This window comes from Dipteris shenzhenensis, chromosome 16 (genome assembly GCF_047967505.1).
Source record: "Dipteris shenzhenensis isolate YYH24624 ecotype China chromosome 16, Dip_SZ_1.0, whole genome shotgun sequence".
Lineage (NCBI taxonomy): Eukaryota > Viridiplantae > Streptophyta > Polypodiopsida > Gleicheniales > Dipteridaceae > Dipteris > Dipteris shenzhenensis.
The window spans coordinates 19,772,311-19,790,798 of record NC_141611.1 but is presented as its reverse complement, the minus strand read 5'-3'; the positions used below and the strand labels follow the sequence as shown (position 1 = coordinate 19,790,798).

Here is an 18,488-nt window from a genome sequence, read left to right as displayed (position 1 = left end):
GCGGGAGGTGTTGTCTACAAGCAAGTGCGTACACACTCGAGATACCAATCTGATCCTCTCCCACTTGAAGGCCCATCCACACTGTGTGGCCTAGAATGAGCTTGCCCTTTGCAAAAATATATGAGGCCATCGCTTGGGATACCGAAATGCATACCCATCCGCTTCTACCAAACTATTGTGGACCAAATTGGGGCCCTTCCAAGGAGAAGGCAGTGTTGGCGTGTGGTGCTTGATGTGGAAAACATGTGCTCCTGAATAAAAAGAAAGTCAATTGGTCTACCTCTACTAGAGCCCATTGTAGTTCTTGACAAAGAATTAGGTACTGCAGCAGGCTGCATGCATGATCATGAAATCCATGCACAACTCACCACCGTCAAGCTCATAGAGAAGGGGCGGCAATGAACAAGGCTAAAACCAAAATTCAATGACTTTGCTGCAGGTTGGAGGGAGAGTAATCTATGTTAGTGTGCCATTGGACCAGAGTCACCACCAGCTCAATCCCCACCCTCCGTGCCCAATATTGCATGAAAGGAACATCTAAGCCAAAAAGGTTGACGCATTGTGAAGCATCGAGTATTGAGGCTGTGAGAGAACCATCTTCGGTGGCAAGCGAATCGCTACTACAACCAAGCCTAATGACCCTAGTTTCGCTGGGGAAAAGCTAAGCTGGAAGTATGTAGATCCACTGTGAGAGCAAGCCATAGATCCATACTCTAAGGTCCCATCCACTCATCCATCATCCAGTATACCTAGTGCTCCCTCGTCCCATCGAAGAGCTCTAGGGTCCACTTCTCCACCCTTGTGGAGGTGAAATGGAGGATCTGAACTGGGTGGGTGCGAGATCCTACCATGTTGATGCCCTCTTTATGGGGTTGCAGGATTAGAATGGTCAACTCAAGGGCATGGGGTAAGAATTCAGGATCTCCAAATAGGGAGAGTGAGGGAGCGATAGCGAGGGATGCACAGTGAGCTGCCCCTCCTTCAAGAGTGATAGAAAGTGAGGGAAGACGTAAAGTGTAATCAGGAGGACTAGGATGTAAGAAATAAGAGAGTATTTGTGGAAGGACTACGATGGAAGATTACAAGTGCACTAAGGCACGATGTGGTCCCAACCACCAGAACTCTCATGGAAGACGCCTCCACATGCGGCAATAATGCACATGCATAATTATAATATATTTTAATGTGAACGTGCCTTTAAAAAAAACCAAGTGTAGAGTTGTAATTTAGCCACTATAGTAGGCAACGTTGGTTGTTACAGAAGGTTTGGTGGGAAGGTTCAAGAACGTCGAATGTCAAAACAGGAATGTTTCAAGACGGGGGAACACGAAAAATGGGAATGAGAATGCCACATCACATGACATAAAACTATACTCAATTTTGAAAAAACTAACTTTCTACTAATTTAGTGATTTGTTCCGATTGGAACTAGTAATGAAAAAAACAAAGTTGGGGTTCTTGAACAGTGCTGGAGCTGGAGCTTATGGATGTCATTAATGACGCACCTCTACTCCTTTCTAAAGTTTATTAAAAATGGCAAGGTGGGGGAGGGGGGAGTAGGCTTGGCACATGTGTTGTTTTGTTGCTTATGGATGATGTCATTAATGACCCACATTGCCCCTTGCTAAAATTTGCTAACAAGTTGAATGACTTTTGTCATTCATAAGGTTTACCCAGAAGGAGTTGGAGGCAATGGAGGAGCAAGGGTGCAGCTTCTTGGCTGCATTGCGATAATGTGGGCATGGAGATCCAGAGTGGGGAGAAACTTGAGACCTTGGCCTTGAAATAGAAATGAGAAAAAGAGGGAGAAAATAGTGGGAATGAGGACAACGAATTAGCGAAATAAGACAACTAGTATTGGAGGCATGTGTGGAACGAAACCGTATTTACAAAATAAAACTAATAAAACGATTTTTCACTTTGGAAGCATTCCTCGCCTTCACTAAGGCCTCTCTGTGGTGGCAAGCCAAAAAAGGCAAGGCGAGCGTGGCGCATGTGGTGTTGGGTGTGTTGAGTTTGATCCTGAAGGATTCGAATGGTCCGAAGTTAAAAAAATTATTGTTCTCACAATTTCTTTAGGGTAATTTCTCAATGGTTTAAACAAGGGCACAAATTATAGGCTTTTTTTTCCAACACTTCTTTTGGTACTATCACTTCCGTTCATACGTTAGTTCTATATCAGAGTATTGCGACCTTTAATATTTTTGGCCCTAAATTACCTTGTATAGATACTGATCGTCTCCACGTACATTCTGTTCAGACGCAATGGAGACTGGGGAAAGCAAGACAGGTTTGTGCTCGTATTTACACTGTTGTATCTGTGCCTCTTGCTTTTTACCTTAGTAGGGGCTCACATTGCAGTTGTTTTTGTCAAGCATTTGTGCTATCTTGTTTCAGTATCATCGCAAGAATTCTTAGAAAGTGCCTTAACCTTTACAGAAAGGGTAAAAGGGTCAGAAGTGTTTGTTGGAGGCCTTCAACAGTCTGTAACTGAAGAGATGGTCCGTCAGGTAAGGACTCGTTACTATATTACCCAAAGTGCTCGATTAAAACGTCACGGGTGGTCAGCGGTACCTTCATTTTGCTGCCTAGTTGTGATTATGCTCGAGGTAGTCTTTTCTGTTTTATATAGGATTCCCCTAGCTTTTTGAATCTGTTTTCTATCCTTCTGGATTGAGACGCAGGTTTTTAGCAAATGTGGAGAAATTGTAGAGATTCGGATGATGAAAGACCAAAATGGCAAATTGAAGGTAGAACTCCTGTGCCTTGAAGCTTTTTATAGGACTTAATGTACCGCTGATATGTCTCAAATAGGATTTATGGGTTGGAATTATGACGTGTTATGTATTTGTGCGAATAGAAATGCTGAAGATGATGTTTGGGAGAATACATCTACAGCCCCTTCTTGTTTTCAAAAATGCCCCTCGTTAATACATTGGACTGGCGAATGTTTATATTTCTTGACTTAAGAGTATATTTTTTATGTAATGTAAGATTCTGCTAGCAACGAGCCTGTTGTGCCTTTTTTGCAGCTCTCGTCATTTGTATTACAGAATACCAGATTGTGCTATAGCAATGATCCTGCATTCCCATTTTCCAGCATTATTTAGGGAGAATGCTATTTGTTTTACAGAATAGAAATGTGATGCTAGCATCCTGCCTGCCATCCACTGTCAAAGCTTGTGCGTGTTTCCTGTCAAGTTTCTAGCTTTCCTTACCCTATTATCTTTCACTGATAGCACTTTCATGTGTAGGGCTACTGCTTTGTACGTTTTACAACCCGGGAAGCTGCTCAGAAGGCTCAAAAGGAGAAGAATGGCATGATTGTATGATGTGCTCTGAGAGTGTTACTTCTCATCTTCTATCTTGCTTTTATATTATCACAAGTATCCCTTTCGTATATCTTCAAGGAAGCTCAGTCACTGTTTTTTCTTGTTTTTTTCAAAAGTTACAAGGCAAGAAAATTGGCGTTTCTCCTTCAACAGATCAAGACACACTTTTCCTTGGAAATCTAAAAAAAGGTACACTTTACAAGCGATTCTTACTATCTGTGGTGCAGCATACAGCTAACCAAGGCAATACATGCTGTCTGTCAGCTTCGATGTTTGATTTTTTGGGTTAGTTTCTCGTATTATTGGCTGTTTGGTTACTCTTGTTCTTGTCTGCTTTAATACTGTTTTAAAAAAAAAGTGCTCTCCAGGTGATGATATGTACTCTTTGAAGTAGCATGCAGGGGCTATTTTAGGAGTACGTTATTGTGCTTGATTGCTGGGTTCCATATTTCTGTTGTTCTAATCAAGATGTAGATTTTTGAGCATTCAGCTTGAAATTTTAAAGGGAATTTAGTATATTCTCGAATGCGGCTTTTGATAACTAGCTACTTGTATGATCCATTTGACTCTGTGTTTTTAAAGTAGGATCTGAATTAATTCTAATTGATTGCACTTGTATTGCTAGTGTTGTAGTCTTGATTCTTCACTGATCAATGTGATATGTCACAGAATGGACACAGGAAGAGCTAGAGACGATGGTTTGTCAGGTGATGGGTGGGGTTTGTTTTACTTTCTATGATTGTGACGCGGAGTAAAGTTGTGGATTCCAATGCTTGACATTTGTGTAAACTATGATGCTCCACTCTACAGGCATTTCAGGACGTTGGATCTGTGGAACTTGCAGTACCTCTAGCCACAGGAGAATCTCCTCCTGACAAGAAACGACAAAATCGGGGCTTTGCCTTCGTTCACTTCACCTCTCATACTGTGTGTACTTTCAAGCTGATCAAAGTTCTAATGAAAGTTTTATTCGACAATGCATGGTTTGATATTTTGTCTTTTTCATGCATGAGTCGTCGTTGTTGAATATCTGCATTGCATCGCATGTATCATTATCTTTCTTTGCTTTTCTTTCCCTGATTCATCATTATAATTGCAACTCGTGCTTTCCATGTTTTTTCTCTTGCATGCTGTTGACTTTTTTCATTTACTGCCTTACTATGGGTTTTAATAATGCTAACAATTTAAGTCATGTCAACATACATGAACTGATTGAAATGTGAATGTTCACTTGACTTTGGGCAGTGATTGGCAGCATTTGAAAGGGCCAGGCTTCTAGCCTCTTGGGTGCGACTGCCTGGAGATAGCTTATTGATTCTCTTCTCTCTCTTTCTGTCCGTCTCTCCCTTTTATATTTCATCCAATCAGCAGAAACACGTATGGAGGAAGTAGTGCAATCAATTTTTTTAAATTAGTGTCCATCTCAATTTCAAAGACTAGGGTCAAAGATCATTAGATATCATGTCTTCTTGAAGTTAGCCGATGCGTTTTTTTTCATTCCTTGTACATCTCCAAACGTTAGGCAATCAAGTATTCAGTATTTGCCTGCTTCAGTGTTGCCTCTCTCTTCCAGGTGAGTATCTCAGAGATTTCAAGTTTATAGATCACGAGATATCACAAGCCATGGCATGAAATTAGTTTTTTGGTCATTTGTCTTTATAAAATGGTACGCTCCACTTCCCAGGGCTCCCAAAGAAGTATAGAGCCATCCTCCCCTCCATTGGTTGGGCATTTGGCACTGTGCTCGAGTCTCCGCCAGATTCGGCTGAGCAGATGACAGGGTCCCCAGGATCAGATTGGTGGTTGAGAGCCCAGAGTCCCTCCTAGAGTTGATCCTCCTAGAGACCCTCGAAGGGGGTACACTTCGCCAACGAGTGGAGATTTCTGGGTTACCAGGCCAGTGTCTTCGTTGCAGACAGATGGGTCACCTAGCCAGAAATTACCCCCGTGGCCAAGGCCTCCCATCCCACCCTTGGAGAGCAGGCAGAGTCGGCGGGCTAGAGCGCGGGCTAGAGCCCAATACTCCCCAGACAGGAGGAGCAGGAGTCTGAGACCCCCTGGGTGACCCCTAAAGAGGACTGGACCAAGCAAACAAGCTTGAAAGAAAAAGAAACCAAGCAAACAAGCCTGAAAGCGCCGCAAGTAGTCGGCTAAACGTAGAGAGAGACGAGAGTTTTTTGAGAGGCACCTGAGGAGGAGCAGCAACAGGATCCCATACGTGGGGATCCATCCCCCCAGCGGGAGGGGCCACTACCCAACCAAGTGATCTTGCCGTGTTGGAGGTTCAGCGTCCGCATTCACCCTTGCATCAGCAGTGAGTCCCAGGGGCTCCTGATGTTGCTATGGCGGAAGCTGCGGACGTTAGCCCGACAACGACTAAGGAGGATTGATCCAGAGCCCTGGCAAGCCTGATCAGCAGGGGGGCCTGTGGTGGCCTCTACTCCCCCCGCCCCCTCCCCCTCCAGATCCCTGTCCCTCTCCTCTCCCCTCCCTCCCTCTTGGATTTCCCCCGTTTCCTCCCCCCCATCTCGCCCCTCTTGCTATGGTCATCCTCACCACCCGCTCCCTCCGCCTCCCCCTCTCCCCTCTCCCTCCTCCTCCTCTGCCCCCCTCTCCACCTCCTTAGTAGGTTCTTGAGCCTCCCTCCCCTCGCTTGCCTCGACACCCCTGCCAGTAGGCAAGGGTAAGACGACGTCCCCTTCCGCTTCCTCACCACAGCATCTTGTCCCCTCCATTCGGGGAGGGAGCCATAGGGAAGGTGTTCGTCCTCTCGATCAGCATCTCCCAATTTTCAGCCTAGGCGTCCCTTATCACGAGACTTTTGGAGATTGTGACCTTGGAATTATCTGGAGATTTCGGACTTACCCTCTACCCCTGGAGGTAACGCTTGTGATCTTGCAGCCTCGGAAAGGGGGTTCGATCAGCATAGTGGGCTCCCAGACACACCCAGTTTGTAGATTTGGAGTAGTCATCCCCAGCGGTGTTTGATGCTATTATGCGAGATCAGATTTCACGCATGATGGATGAGTGGATGGGGCCATAGGGATTGGACCTTTGCCATGCCCATGGTGCGGAGGTGAATTTTTAGCTGTGCTTCACGCGAGAGAAGCCGTTGTGTGGTCTGGTGGTAGGAGTTATCAGATTGCCGCGTCGCTTGAGGCAAAGGTTGATCACGCATACTACTGGCCACTCCAGAAGTGTGCGGAGTTGTTCGGGGTGGAAGTGTCCTTCATGATGAAGTGGGCACGGAAGATTGGCATTGAGCCGGTGCCCACCATAGTGAGTTGGAACGTGCATGGGCTCCACGATCGTGCTCGTAGTCAACCGCAGTACCCGATCCTTCAGCAGGAGTTGCAGAGGGTAGTGGTAGGGTGGACAATGGACATGCTTTTAATTCAGGAGCATATGTTCTCAGCATCAGACATTAGACAGCGACACCACGTTCCCTCGGGGAGAGGGTCAGAGGTGTGGTCCCCTGCAAAAGGATGGAGCGGAGGGGTCTGCATCTAGGTCTCACAGACAGTGGCTCCAGAGGTTTATGATCAGGGCGAGCTTATCCTAGGACGGGCAGTTTGGATGGGAGTTAGGATGGGAGGGTTCAAGATTGGGATCCTGAACGTGTATGCCCTAGCATGCAGACATCACCGTCCGGCCTTTTGGAGGAGGCTATCAGAGTGTCTCTCGGATGTAGACTCCTGGATTGTTGGAGAGGACTTCAACAACCTGGAGTTTGGGGAGAACAAGCAAGGCAGTGCCTCCTTTGAGATGCCAGCAACATAGCAGAGCACCTTGGAGCAGCTCATTTTCATGATCAGTGGCAGAGACCCGTGGCGAGAGCTAGAGTTCAGTAGGATCTTTGACAGCCTTCTCTTCTCTTTCGGACGGAGGAGACATGATGGACTGCTTGAGAGGCTAGACCGCTTCTACGTTCGGGACTGGGCACTGCACAGAGGTGGCTCTACAAGGATTTGGGCAGGTACCACGATGTCATATGACTCTCTAGTAGTACTCCACTTAGAGCAGCCCTGTTGAGGTCATCCCCAAAAGGGGGTTCGCATCCCAGAGGACCTTTGCAGGATGAGGAGATTCATTAGGTCATGTCAGAGATTTGGTAGCAGTCAGAGATGGCAACGTGCGAGGGCTGGGCTTCGCAGGTGGCCGATGCGATCCAAAGGAAAAGTGAGGCGTTGCAGGTTCATGCCCTTAGGCGGAGGAGGAATGCCATTGGAACTAAGTGGGTTTATAAAATCAAATGGAAAGCTGATGGTTTAGTGGAACGTTATAAAGCCCGTCTTGTTGCTAAGGGCTATGCTCAGCAGCTTGGCATTGACTTGAGGCATTGTTATGCTGAAACATGTTTCAGAGCTCAGCCAGGCCTGAAACACTGTTTCAAGGAAGCCTGGATCCTGAAACACATTTTAGGGTTTGAAACGTGTTCAGGACCCTGAAACGGCTGGCTGAAACGTTTCAGCCAGCCTGAAACGCATTTCAGGGCACAGAAACGGCCCGTGTCAGACAACAAAGTGTCTAGGTTCTCCAAATGTCGCGAAAATCCACCGCCAGCCCGATTTTGGTTGTGTTGATTTCGATTTTGGCCTCCTGTGCAATGTTTCACTCCTTCCACTCCTTTAGCCTCATACTCTCTCCATCCTCAGGGTTTTCCAGCCCTCCTTGAACCCCATTCACTCCTTTGCACTCCTTTCTCTCCCGCAGGCTGCTTCAGCCCTCCATCATCATCTACTCTCCTTCAACCCTCCTTTAAAGCTCTAATTCCACTCCTTCAGCCCTCTTTCAGGCTTCAGCCCTCTTTCAACCTTCCTTCAGCCCCCTCTTTGAGCCCTCTCTTTCAGCCTTCTTAGTTAACTCCTAAGTCCTAATTGGTATCTTGTTCTAAGTTCTAACTTCTAAGTGACATTGTGGTAAGTATTATACGCTATGTTTTAAGTTACAGGTAGGTTGTAGGCTGTAGCAATCTAAATGTGTGTGTTCTCATCTCAAAACCCCCTTTTCTAAAACCCCTTTTGTTGACGTGGCGTTTCCCCGTTTCAGCCCTCCCAAATATCCCCAAACGTTTCCGTTCCCTGCTTCCCTGTTTCCATTTCCCCTAACTATGCTTTGAGGAGACTTTTGCTCCCACTTCTAGGATCACTACTATTCACATTGTTATTGCCTTTGCTGCCCACTTTCATTGGGAGATACATCAGCTTGATATAAAGAGAGCTTTCCTTCATGGGCATTTGCAAGAAGAGGTCTATTACATGCAATCTACTAAATAGTGGCTTCTACCACCTTTGAGACTCTTTTGCAATTCTCAGGAGGTTCTCAACTCAACTCTGTCATGAGAGTTAGAACCCTTCGGCCATTCGAGCAGGCAACAATGACATTTGGAGGGAGCACTGTGACTTGAGATTGGTCATAGGCTACTAGTGACTCTTCTTCACTTCCATGACCTCGAGTACCTCTCCATTGACATCTCTCTTTAGAGCAGCTTGGTGTGTGAGAGATTTGTGTAGATCATCTTCTTAGCTTTGAGTGTTTGGAGAAATGCCTTCTTTGTGATCAACCCTTGAGGCTAGTGCGATAGGATATCTTGTGAACAGATGCAATAAGCCTAGTAGGGATGAGCATCTATCACCATCAACAATCTCCATCCCTTCCCCATGGCTGCCCTTGATGTTTGAAAAAAATGCCTCGATTAACATGATAGAATCATAGTCATGCCTCACGGCTAACCCAATCATCTTCACTTATATGAGGTAGGTGGAAACTAGATCTCCAATGTAATCCTTCTCGTAAATGACATCAAAGTTACTCTCATTTTCTCTCCCTCTCCCCCTCTCTCAACAGACAGCTAGGGCCCAGGACAACATGTCGGGCTGGACCCCTTCGAAGGTATTTTATTTCTTGAGAGAAAGTGAATACACAGTTCAGCGTAGAGCTGCTCCTACAAAAATCCAAACGTGAATAAATATTACATGAGCTCTCAGGCTCCCCTCCTTGGCAACAAGCCACTTGTCAATTTCTACATTACTTTCCTAATTACATGCCACTAAGGGCAACTCTGGAGTCTTCGAAGCACTTGGTCACACGGACCGCCTTCTAGACTCTTGTTAGGCTCCATTGCGCTTAGGAAAATCACTCTTCCTAGTACCTGCAACAATTAATTAAAGCGCACCACCATGGTATCCATTAATTGTTATCGCTTTGCATGCAAATAACACATTGTGGACTAATTCTAGTCACGGTGGGCGTCCCCACTGAACACATGTGCACACATAACAAATATAAAAAAAAATATTTTTATTCTCTGGTTGACCGAAGTCAACACTCTTGATCATAATTAAGGGGCTTGAACCAAGGGTCGAGGCGCCTTAATTATAGTCAAGTCTCTCCAACCGAAGTTGGCACATCTCGGTTAACGGTAGTTAACCCTCTTGGGGCATGCCAAGTCTCGTTGATCGAAGTCAACACTCTTTGGCCGTAGTCAGCTTTGTAATTCTTTGGTTAACCGCAGTTAACCCTCTTGGTAATAAACCAAGTCTCCCCGACCGAAGTCAGGTTTGCTTGACCAGAGTCAAGTATCTTTGACCGTAGTCAATTCTTTGACCATAATTAATACATATAAAAACTCTTTAATTATGATCAGATAAATGGTCAACTGTACTTTGACTTAAGATATTTACATTGTGGTGACATCCCCTCGGCTTCTATTCAGTTGACCTCAACTGAAAAGCTTCCTTATGAACATCCAAAAGCTGTGGATGATCGGATAACATGTCTTCATCCATCCACTTGGCATCCAATGCTGTATAATTCTTGAATTTTACAAGATACCTATAAAACTCTGAGGGCCTTTGCGTACAGGATGGTACACAATCTGCTCTGGCTGAAGGACCTCCTCCAGCTCATCCACTTCTGGTGGATCCTTTGATATTGGCTCTGTAGGCTCTGCCCCTGGAATTTCTTGAGAATGGTCAACTGTACTTTGACTTAGGATATTTACATTGTGGTGACATCCCCTCGGCTTCTATTCAGTTGACCTCAACTGAAAAGCTTCCTTATGAACATCCAAAAGCTGTGGATGATCGGATAACATGTCTTCATCCATCCACTTGGCATCCAATGCTGTATAATTCTTGAATTTTACAAGATACCTGTAAAACTCTGAGGGCCTTTGCGTACAGTATGGTACACAATCTGCTTTGGCTGAAGGACCTCCTCCAGCTCATCCACTTCTGGTGGATCCTCTGATATTGGCTCTGTAGGCTCTGGCCCCTGGAATTTCTTGAGAAGACTCACATGGAATGCATTGTGAATCCTCCAATGCTCTGGCAATGCCAACCTGTATGCAACCTCATTTATTCTTTCTGTAACCCTGAAAGGGCCATAGTACCTGAGAGATAACTTTGCATACGCTTTCTGTTTGCCTTTGAACTTACGGAGCCTAGCTTTCTCGAACTTCAAAAGTACCCAATCCCCTTCCTTGAGATCTAGTTGTCTCCTATGCTTATCTGCAGCTCTTTTATACTTCTCTTGAGACCTTTCAATTGCTGTCTGGACTTGGCTATAAGCTGTCTGGAGGTCTCTCACAAACTGATCAGCTGTAAATATTTCGTCCTTGGTCCTTAGGATAGGTGGCAGAATCACCTTTCCATAGGTGACCTCAAAGGGGGCTTTCCCTGTAGAGCTGTGTACTGTATTATTGTAAGCAAACTCTACCAATGGTAGGTACTTTTTGTAAGAAATCCTAGATTTATTATATTTAGAAGTGTGCTAAGGAACAGAAAGGAGACTGAAATAGCAGAGAACAAGGAATAATTGTATTGCTTGAATGTCTGTAGGGTATCTGTAGTGTGTCATCCATATAATTGGGCCTCTCTTATATAGAGAGTGAAGAGTCACACATGAAAAGGTGTGTACTCCGAAGTGTATGTGCATGAAGAGGTGTGTACCCCTTGTGAAGGGTGTGACCCTTGATGAGAGGGTACATTACAATAGGAATGTCTCTTCAATAGAATGTCTCTTGTGAAGGGTTGTGCCTCATAGGAAGTGTCCCGTCGAAAGGGCATACCCTTCCACAAGTGTCCATTCATCAAACCATCCATAAGTCTAGAAATAGAGAAAGGAATACGTCACAGATCGTGACACTTTTCCTAGTCTGAACCTTGGTCACCCACGTAGCATTGCAGCGTATCCAATGCTGTAGAATTCGCTACTTCACTTTGACCATCTGTCTGGGGATGGAAAGAAGAAGAAAAATTCAGATTCGTCCCCATATTATCAAATAAAGCTCTCAAGAATAGACTGGTCATTCTGGGATCTCGATCACTAACAATGGACTTAGACATACCATGGTACTTAAAGATCTGTGCCATGAAAAGCTTAGCCATATGATCTGCCTTTATGGTTTTGCGAACCGGAATGAAATGAGCTTGCTTGCTGAATTTATCAATGATAGTCCAAATGCCATCATTCCGTAACTTTGATCTTGGCAAATCAAAAATGAAGTCCATTGTAATACTTTCCCACAATGCCTGAGGCACGGGAAGAGGCATAAGTAGGCTAGGTGCCTTCCGTCTATCATACTTTACTTTCTGACACGTAAGGCATGCAGTAACAAACTGATGTATATCTTTCCGCATCCCTGGCCAAAAGAAATACCTCTCTAGTGCTAGAGTTGCTGTAATTCCTCTATGTCCAGCATAGGGAGGTGCATGGCATTCCTCCAAAATCTTTTTCCTCATCTCTTGGGTGATGCATAGGCAGTCATCTTTCATTAGATACCCATCTTTCAGAGAATAGTGACCGGCGGACTGCCCCTCTTGGATTTGTTGTAAAATCTCGCCAAAATCTGCATCATTAGCATATTGCTCCCTCATATCTTCCAGGTCCTGATGATAAGCAATAGTTACATTGTTGACTTGGGGTCTTCGGGACAAGGCATCTGCCACTCTGTTCCGAATTCCTGGGGTATGGACAATCTGAAAATGATACATTGAGAGCATATTTGCCCATTTCATATGCTTCTCGGAAAGTTTTGTTTGAGTCAGAAAATATCTCAGACTTTGGTGATCTGTTTTAACAGTAAAATCTGCACCCAAAAGATAATGCTTCCATGTATGGATGGCATGGATTACAGCCAATAAATCTTTCTCATAGATTCCTTGATATCTCTTTGCATCTTGGAGTCTAGTGCTCTCAGAGGCTACCACATGACCATTCTGATGCTATGCAGCCCCAACACACTCTCCACAAGCATCGCAATCAACATCAAAAGGTTGATAAAGATCCGGGACTACAAGAATAGGCTCTGTAGTCAACTTCTCCTTGAGTGTATTGAATGCTTTCTTCTGTGATATTCCCCATGTGAAGGCTGCATTTTTCTTTATAAGGTCATGTAGTGGAGCTGCTATATCAGCAAAATGCCTCATGAAACTCCTGTAATAGGAGCAAAGTCCCAAAAAAACTACGGACTTCATGCACAGTTTTCAACTCAGGCTATTCTTGGATGGCTCAGATCTTTGCAGGATCCATCTGTATTCCATTCTTGGATATTATATGCCCTAGATAATGGATCTCTTCCAAAAAGAATTCACTTTTCTTGCTATTGGCAAAAAGCTGATGATTTCAAAGTTTTTGAAATACCAAAGCAAGGTGTTCCCTGTGCTCTTCTTCTGTCTTTGAAAAGACTAGGATATCATCAAAGAAAGTACCCGTGAAATGCCTGTACTTCCAGAAGATGCGATCCATTATTCTATTGAATGTGGCTGGAGCATTTGTCAACCCAAAAGGCATCACTAAGTATTCATACAATCCGAATGTAGTGCGAAAAGCTGTCTTATGCACATCTTGTGGTTGTATCCAGACTTGATGATAGCCACTCTTCAAGTCTATCTTGCTGAAAACTGTTGCTCCTTTGAGCTGGTCAAGCACATAATCTATGCGTGGTATCGGAAATCTATTTTTGATGGTCATCTTATTCAATGCACGATAATCAATGCACATTCGAAAAGAACCATCTTTCTTCTGTACTAGAAGTACTGGTGAGCAAAAAGGAGACGAGCTGGGCTGAATCAACCCTTTGGACAACAAGTGCTGCACCTGAGCCATAATCTCCTCTCTCTGAGTCGCACTGACTCTATAAGGTGGTCTATTTGGTAGCTCACTACCAGGCATTAACTCTATCTGATGATCTTCTGGTCTCTCTAGGGGTAACTCCCCTAGCAAAGCATCGGAAAAGCAATTCTTAAAGTTTACAAGAAACTGAAATTTATCCTTGTCTGCATCATTCATTTCAGCGTGCATATCATTCTCTTTTTCTTTTACAAAAACCGTGTACGCGGAAATTGCAGACTTTATTGCTTTACCACATGTAACATCAGACACAATGGGGATAGTATCCCCTTTATTCTTGGCAACTAAACGCTGGTTTTCCCCCCTATGGATAAAAACTCAGCACCCTCTCAGGGTATTCTATTGTTACTTCCTTTCGATGGAACCACGTTGTACCAAGTACAACATCATGCTGCTTGAGAGGAGAGATTAAGAAGTCCTCCTGATCTACATAGCTCTGCACATGGACACGAAGCTTTCCAATCAAACTTGCACTAGATTCCCTTGGAACATTTGATCAGCATCAAGAGCTCTGCCTAGCTCTTCAGTTTTTATCCCTAATCTCAAGGCTAATTCTTCAGATATGAAATTGTATGTAGACCCTCGATCAAATAGGATTAATGCTTGCTGATCTCTTATCTTTCCCCATGATAGCAAAAGCTCTTTTTCCTTTGGGTCTGAGGTACTCCCCAAAACATTTGGGACTGCTCCCACCATTGGCCTCGGTGGTACTTGTGGCTTTTTCTGCTCCTTAGAACCCGAAGGCTTTTCAGGGCATTGGGCAGCCATATGCCCCTCTTTCCCACACTTAAAGCATTTCCCATCTCTGCGGAATTTAGCTATCTGTTCAGGAGTGAATGGGGATTTGCCTTTATATGACTTTGAAAATTGAGTACCCCTCGGCTTCTGAGGCTGAAACCCTTTCTTTTCAACCTTGGGATACTCTTTCTTTTTTGATTTTGAAAAATCAGTTTTTTCTTTCAGCACGTCCTGCATGCAAGGATAGTACCGTGGATGGATCTTGTAACGGCACAAGACTAGCTACTGAAGTTGAATGCATAAGGTTTTGAATGTTCTTTGCCCCCAAAGCATTCACTACTGCCTGGATTCTTGGACTGAGACCTGCTCTATACTTTCTCATTTGGGTTTCTTTGGAGATATCTTTGAAAGGTGCAACCTGCAAATAAGCATCCCAAAACTTTTGGTTGTACACATCCACTGTATCTCCTGCATCCATATGCAAACTGTCCCAATCTTGGAGAACATGATCTCTAAACTGTTTAGGCATAAACTGCTGGTAGAACGCTTTCTTGAAGTCCTTCCATCTCTTTGGGGCTGACCCATCTGTGGTCTGTGCACTCCACCATGCACTAGCTGTTACTGTCAAGTGCAAACTAACCATTCTTAACTTGGAGGATTCTGAAAACTTTTCTGTACCAAATGCAACATTGAACTGCATGATGAACTGCAATGCTTTGTCTGTATGACCATATTGTCCATTATAGGTCATAAACTTGACAGATTTACCTCCCTCTTTGAATTCCTTGGTCTCTCTGGAAGACTTTCTCTTCCTAGACTTCTTGTGTTTCCTTCTTTTACTCGATGGTTTATCTGATAAAGACGAAGATATAGAAGTCAAGCTTGAGGTAGACGGTGAAGAGCTTGGTGATGCCTTGATCTCTTCCTGCTATGAGACTGTCCCCTATGAGATCTCTCTCTCTCGGGCTGTACACGATAGTGTGCCTCTGGCATTGGCACATCATAAGCTGCATTAGGCATATTTTCTACTTGAAACAAATGCTGAGCTCTTGGATCCCCTCTGAGATTTTCCATCTCTTGCATACGAGTGCGTACCATCTGCTCAAATTCTTGCTGATTTTGCTGCACACTTTTCTATCTTGGATGTGCATCCCTATCTTGTAAATCCCTCTGGATAGGTGATTGAGCGATTTTCTTACGACTCGTCTGAGATCTGCAAGTTTGTCACACACACTGTGTATGCAACTGATGCACGCTGCCTTTGCTTTTCAAAGAGAGAAATTAACCTCAACAAGAGGTATCTTGCATTCACAATCTATGCCAGTACCGGGCTGTCAACTCAAGGCATATACCCACAAAGTTGCCAAGGTATCAACAACTATATTGCCCCTTTTCTAGCTGCTGCAAAAAGCACTGAGTATGCATCTGATTCCCTTTTCCTGAGCATAAAGGCATGCATTCCTTTACTTTTTTAGCTTTTTATGACAGTAAATACTCTCTCAGATAGGTGAAAACTGCTAGCAGAAACAGTCTCTGCAACTGTCTTTTTTTATTTTTTTTAATGACAGTAACTTGATGGGTAACTACTGGTTACTCTAACCAGACTAGTTCTGGTCTGGTTTCGTTGGCTCCCAACTGAACTCAACCCACTGTAATCTAGTTAACCAGCTATGGTCTGGTTAGCTAGAACCAGGGTTAGTTGGTCAGACGTGGTTCCACTAACCAGTTTAGTTTAGTTAGGTCAACAAATTGGACCTCTGACCAGTCTACTAACCAAGGTTAGGTTAGATAAACCCAGGGTCTGCCACATCAGCTACCTGTCTGTCACATGTCAATGCCATGTCAGCATCTGAATAGTACACTGCCATGTCAGCTCGCACGTGTCAGTGCCACGTCATCTACTAACTTGCCACGTCATCTGTTGCTTGGCTAGGCACCATGTCAGCGCAACCTAAGGTAATAAAATTTTGGTAGAATCCCAAGGTCGTCACGCACGTCCGTCAGCGTCGCAAAACATCGACGGAACAACTTTGCTCGCATCTTCTTCACAACAAACGCCTCGGAAGCTCTTCTCTTATCGTTCACCCCTCGATACCCCACGCTTGCCAACCGTCAGCGCACGTGTTAGAATAATCCTTTGGGGTTGCTAGCACAGAATTTGGCTTCGCGAAACCTCCACGCTATCAGAACCTCCAAACAACGTTAAAAGGTCTTTGCAAGTTCTTTTGGTCATTTGGCGTCGTGAGACCACCCAAAGATGCACGCCAAGGTAAGCGTCACATGAAGAATTTACTTCACGGAGAGGCGTGTCGTTGCGTGGAGATCTCCGTCATCCAGCTCTTCATCAGATGCACAGGTCCCTTGTGAAAGCGTGTCCACACCTCCACGACACCTGACTTCAGATTCGCACCCCCAAATCTCTACTTGCATCACAATTTCTTGTCGAGCTTTCTTTTTGCACGCAGCCCGTACTTGATCGTCACAGCAACAAAGAGTTGTGAAGCCATGCTCTGATACCAATATAATCCTCCTCGTAAATGACAACAAAGTTACTCTCATTTTCTCTCCCTCTCTCCCTCTCTCAACAGACAGCTAGGGCCCAGGACAACATGTCGGGCTGGACCCCCCCGAAGGTATTTTATTTCTTGAGAGAAAGTGAATACACAGTTCAGCGTAGAGCTGCTCCTACAAAAATCCAAACGTGAATAAATATTACATGAGCTCTTAGGCTCCCCTTCTTGGCAACATGCCACTTGTCAATTTCTTCATTACTTTCCTAATTACATGCCACTAAGGGCAACTCTGGAGTCTTCGAAGCACTTGGTCATGCGAACCGCCTCTTAGAATCTTGTTAGGCTCCATTGCGCTTAGGAAAATCACTCTTCCTAGTACCTGCAACAGTTAATTAAAGCGAACCACCATGGTACCCATTAATTGTTAGCGCTTTGCATGCAAATAACACATTGTGGACTAATTCTAGTCACGGTGGGTGTCCCCACTGAACACATGTGCACACATAACAAATATAAAAAAATATATTTTTATTCTCTGGTCGACCAAAGTCAACGCTCTTGATCATAATTAAGGGGCTTTGACCAAGGGTCGAGGCGCCTTAATTATAGTCAAGTCTCTCCAACCGAAGTTGGCACATCTTGGTTAACCGTAGTCAACCCTCTTGGCGCATGCCAAGTCTCGTTGACCGAAGTCAACACTTTCTGACCGTAGTCAGCTCTATAATTCTTTGGTTAACCGTAGTTAACCCTCTTGGTAATAAACCAAGTCTTCTCGACCGAAGTCAGGTTTACTTGACCAGAGTCAAGTATCTTTGACCGTACTCAATTCTTTGACCATTAAAAGAACTCTTTGATCATAATTAACACATATAAAAACTCTTTAATTATGATTAGATAAATGGTCAACTGTACTTTGACTTAGGATATTTGGATATTTACATTGTGGTGACATCCACAGTCGGATTAGAAGACCTTTCTAGGTTGGCGGAAACTAAATCTCCACTGTCCGACCATATACCTTTCTAATTTAAACAGACCAAATCCCCATTTTATAAATGGAAAATTTAACACTTTGAAAAAATTAAGTCTGAGTGGTTGGTAAATAACTACTGACTCTATTTAACCGCTCTTGAGGAGCGTGAGCAGGCACTACGAAGAGACCTCGCCTCCATAGAGAGGCTCAAGGAGGAGGATCCATGATCTCAGTGGTTGAGTGGCAGGTTTGAGAGGGCTCGCCTCGAGCTTCAAAACACAGAGATTTGGTAGGCTGGCTTCTCCTATCACTCTTCTCGGGCCCGATAAGTACAATAGGGGGACAGGATGACGAAGTAGTTCTTTCAGACCACTGGACCCCGATCGGCAGGCACGCAGCTGCAACGTCTTCGAGATCCGTAGGGCATCATACACACTGACCTGCAGGAGATTTTAGACCTGACCATAGATTTTTACAGCCAGCTCTTTCAGATAGAGAGGATGACTCCTTGTTTTGTGGCGTGTGAGGTAGTTTGGGATCACGTTCCGACAGTAGTCTCGCAGGATTTGTGCAGCAGTCTGGAGGAGCCTTTCACGGATGAGGAGCTTTGGGAAGTCTTCAAGGCTCTCTCGACCCAGAAGTGTCTTGGCGAGGATGGCTTGACTCCGGTCTTCTTTCGAAAATTATGGGAGATCATCTCCACCCCTTTCCAACTAGCTTGCCAGGAGATTTTCTACACGGGCTTCCTTCCTCAGTCCCTAAGCAGGGGGTGGATTTGTTTCATCTCGAAAGGGAGAG

The 18,488-nt window shown here is 44.6% G+C and overlaps 1 protein-coding gene across 1 annotated transcript in view; it reads left to right on the top strand.

The window, feature by feature from the left end:
- Positions 1-2,128: 2,128 nt before the first annotated feature.
- Positions 2,129-18,488, top strand: part of LOC147892666 (uncharacterized) — a 44,996-nt gene continuing 28,636 nt past the window's right edge. Inside the window, exons 1-7 of the mRNA XM_087387618.1 lie at positions 2,129-2,290; positions 2,440-2,510; positions 2,685-2,750; positions 3,255-3,326; positions 3,449-3,521; positions 4,002-4,039; positions 4,143-4,259. Coding sequence (XP_087243744.1) covers positions 2,266-2,290; positions 2,440-2,510; positions 2,685-2,750; positions 3,255-3,326; positions 3,449-3,521; positions 4,002-4,039; positions 4,143-4,259 — 462 coding nt within the window. The 5' untranslated portion in view covers positions 2,129-2,265. The remainder of the gene's footprint in view (positions 2,291-2,439; positions 2,511-2,684; positions 2,751-3,254; positions 3,327-3,448; positions 3,522-4,001; positions 4,040-4,142; positions 4,260-18,488) is intronic.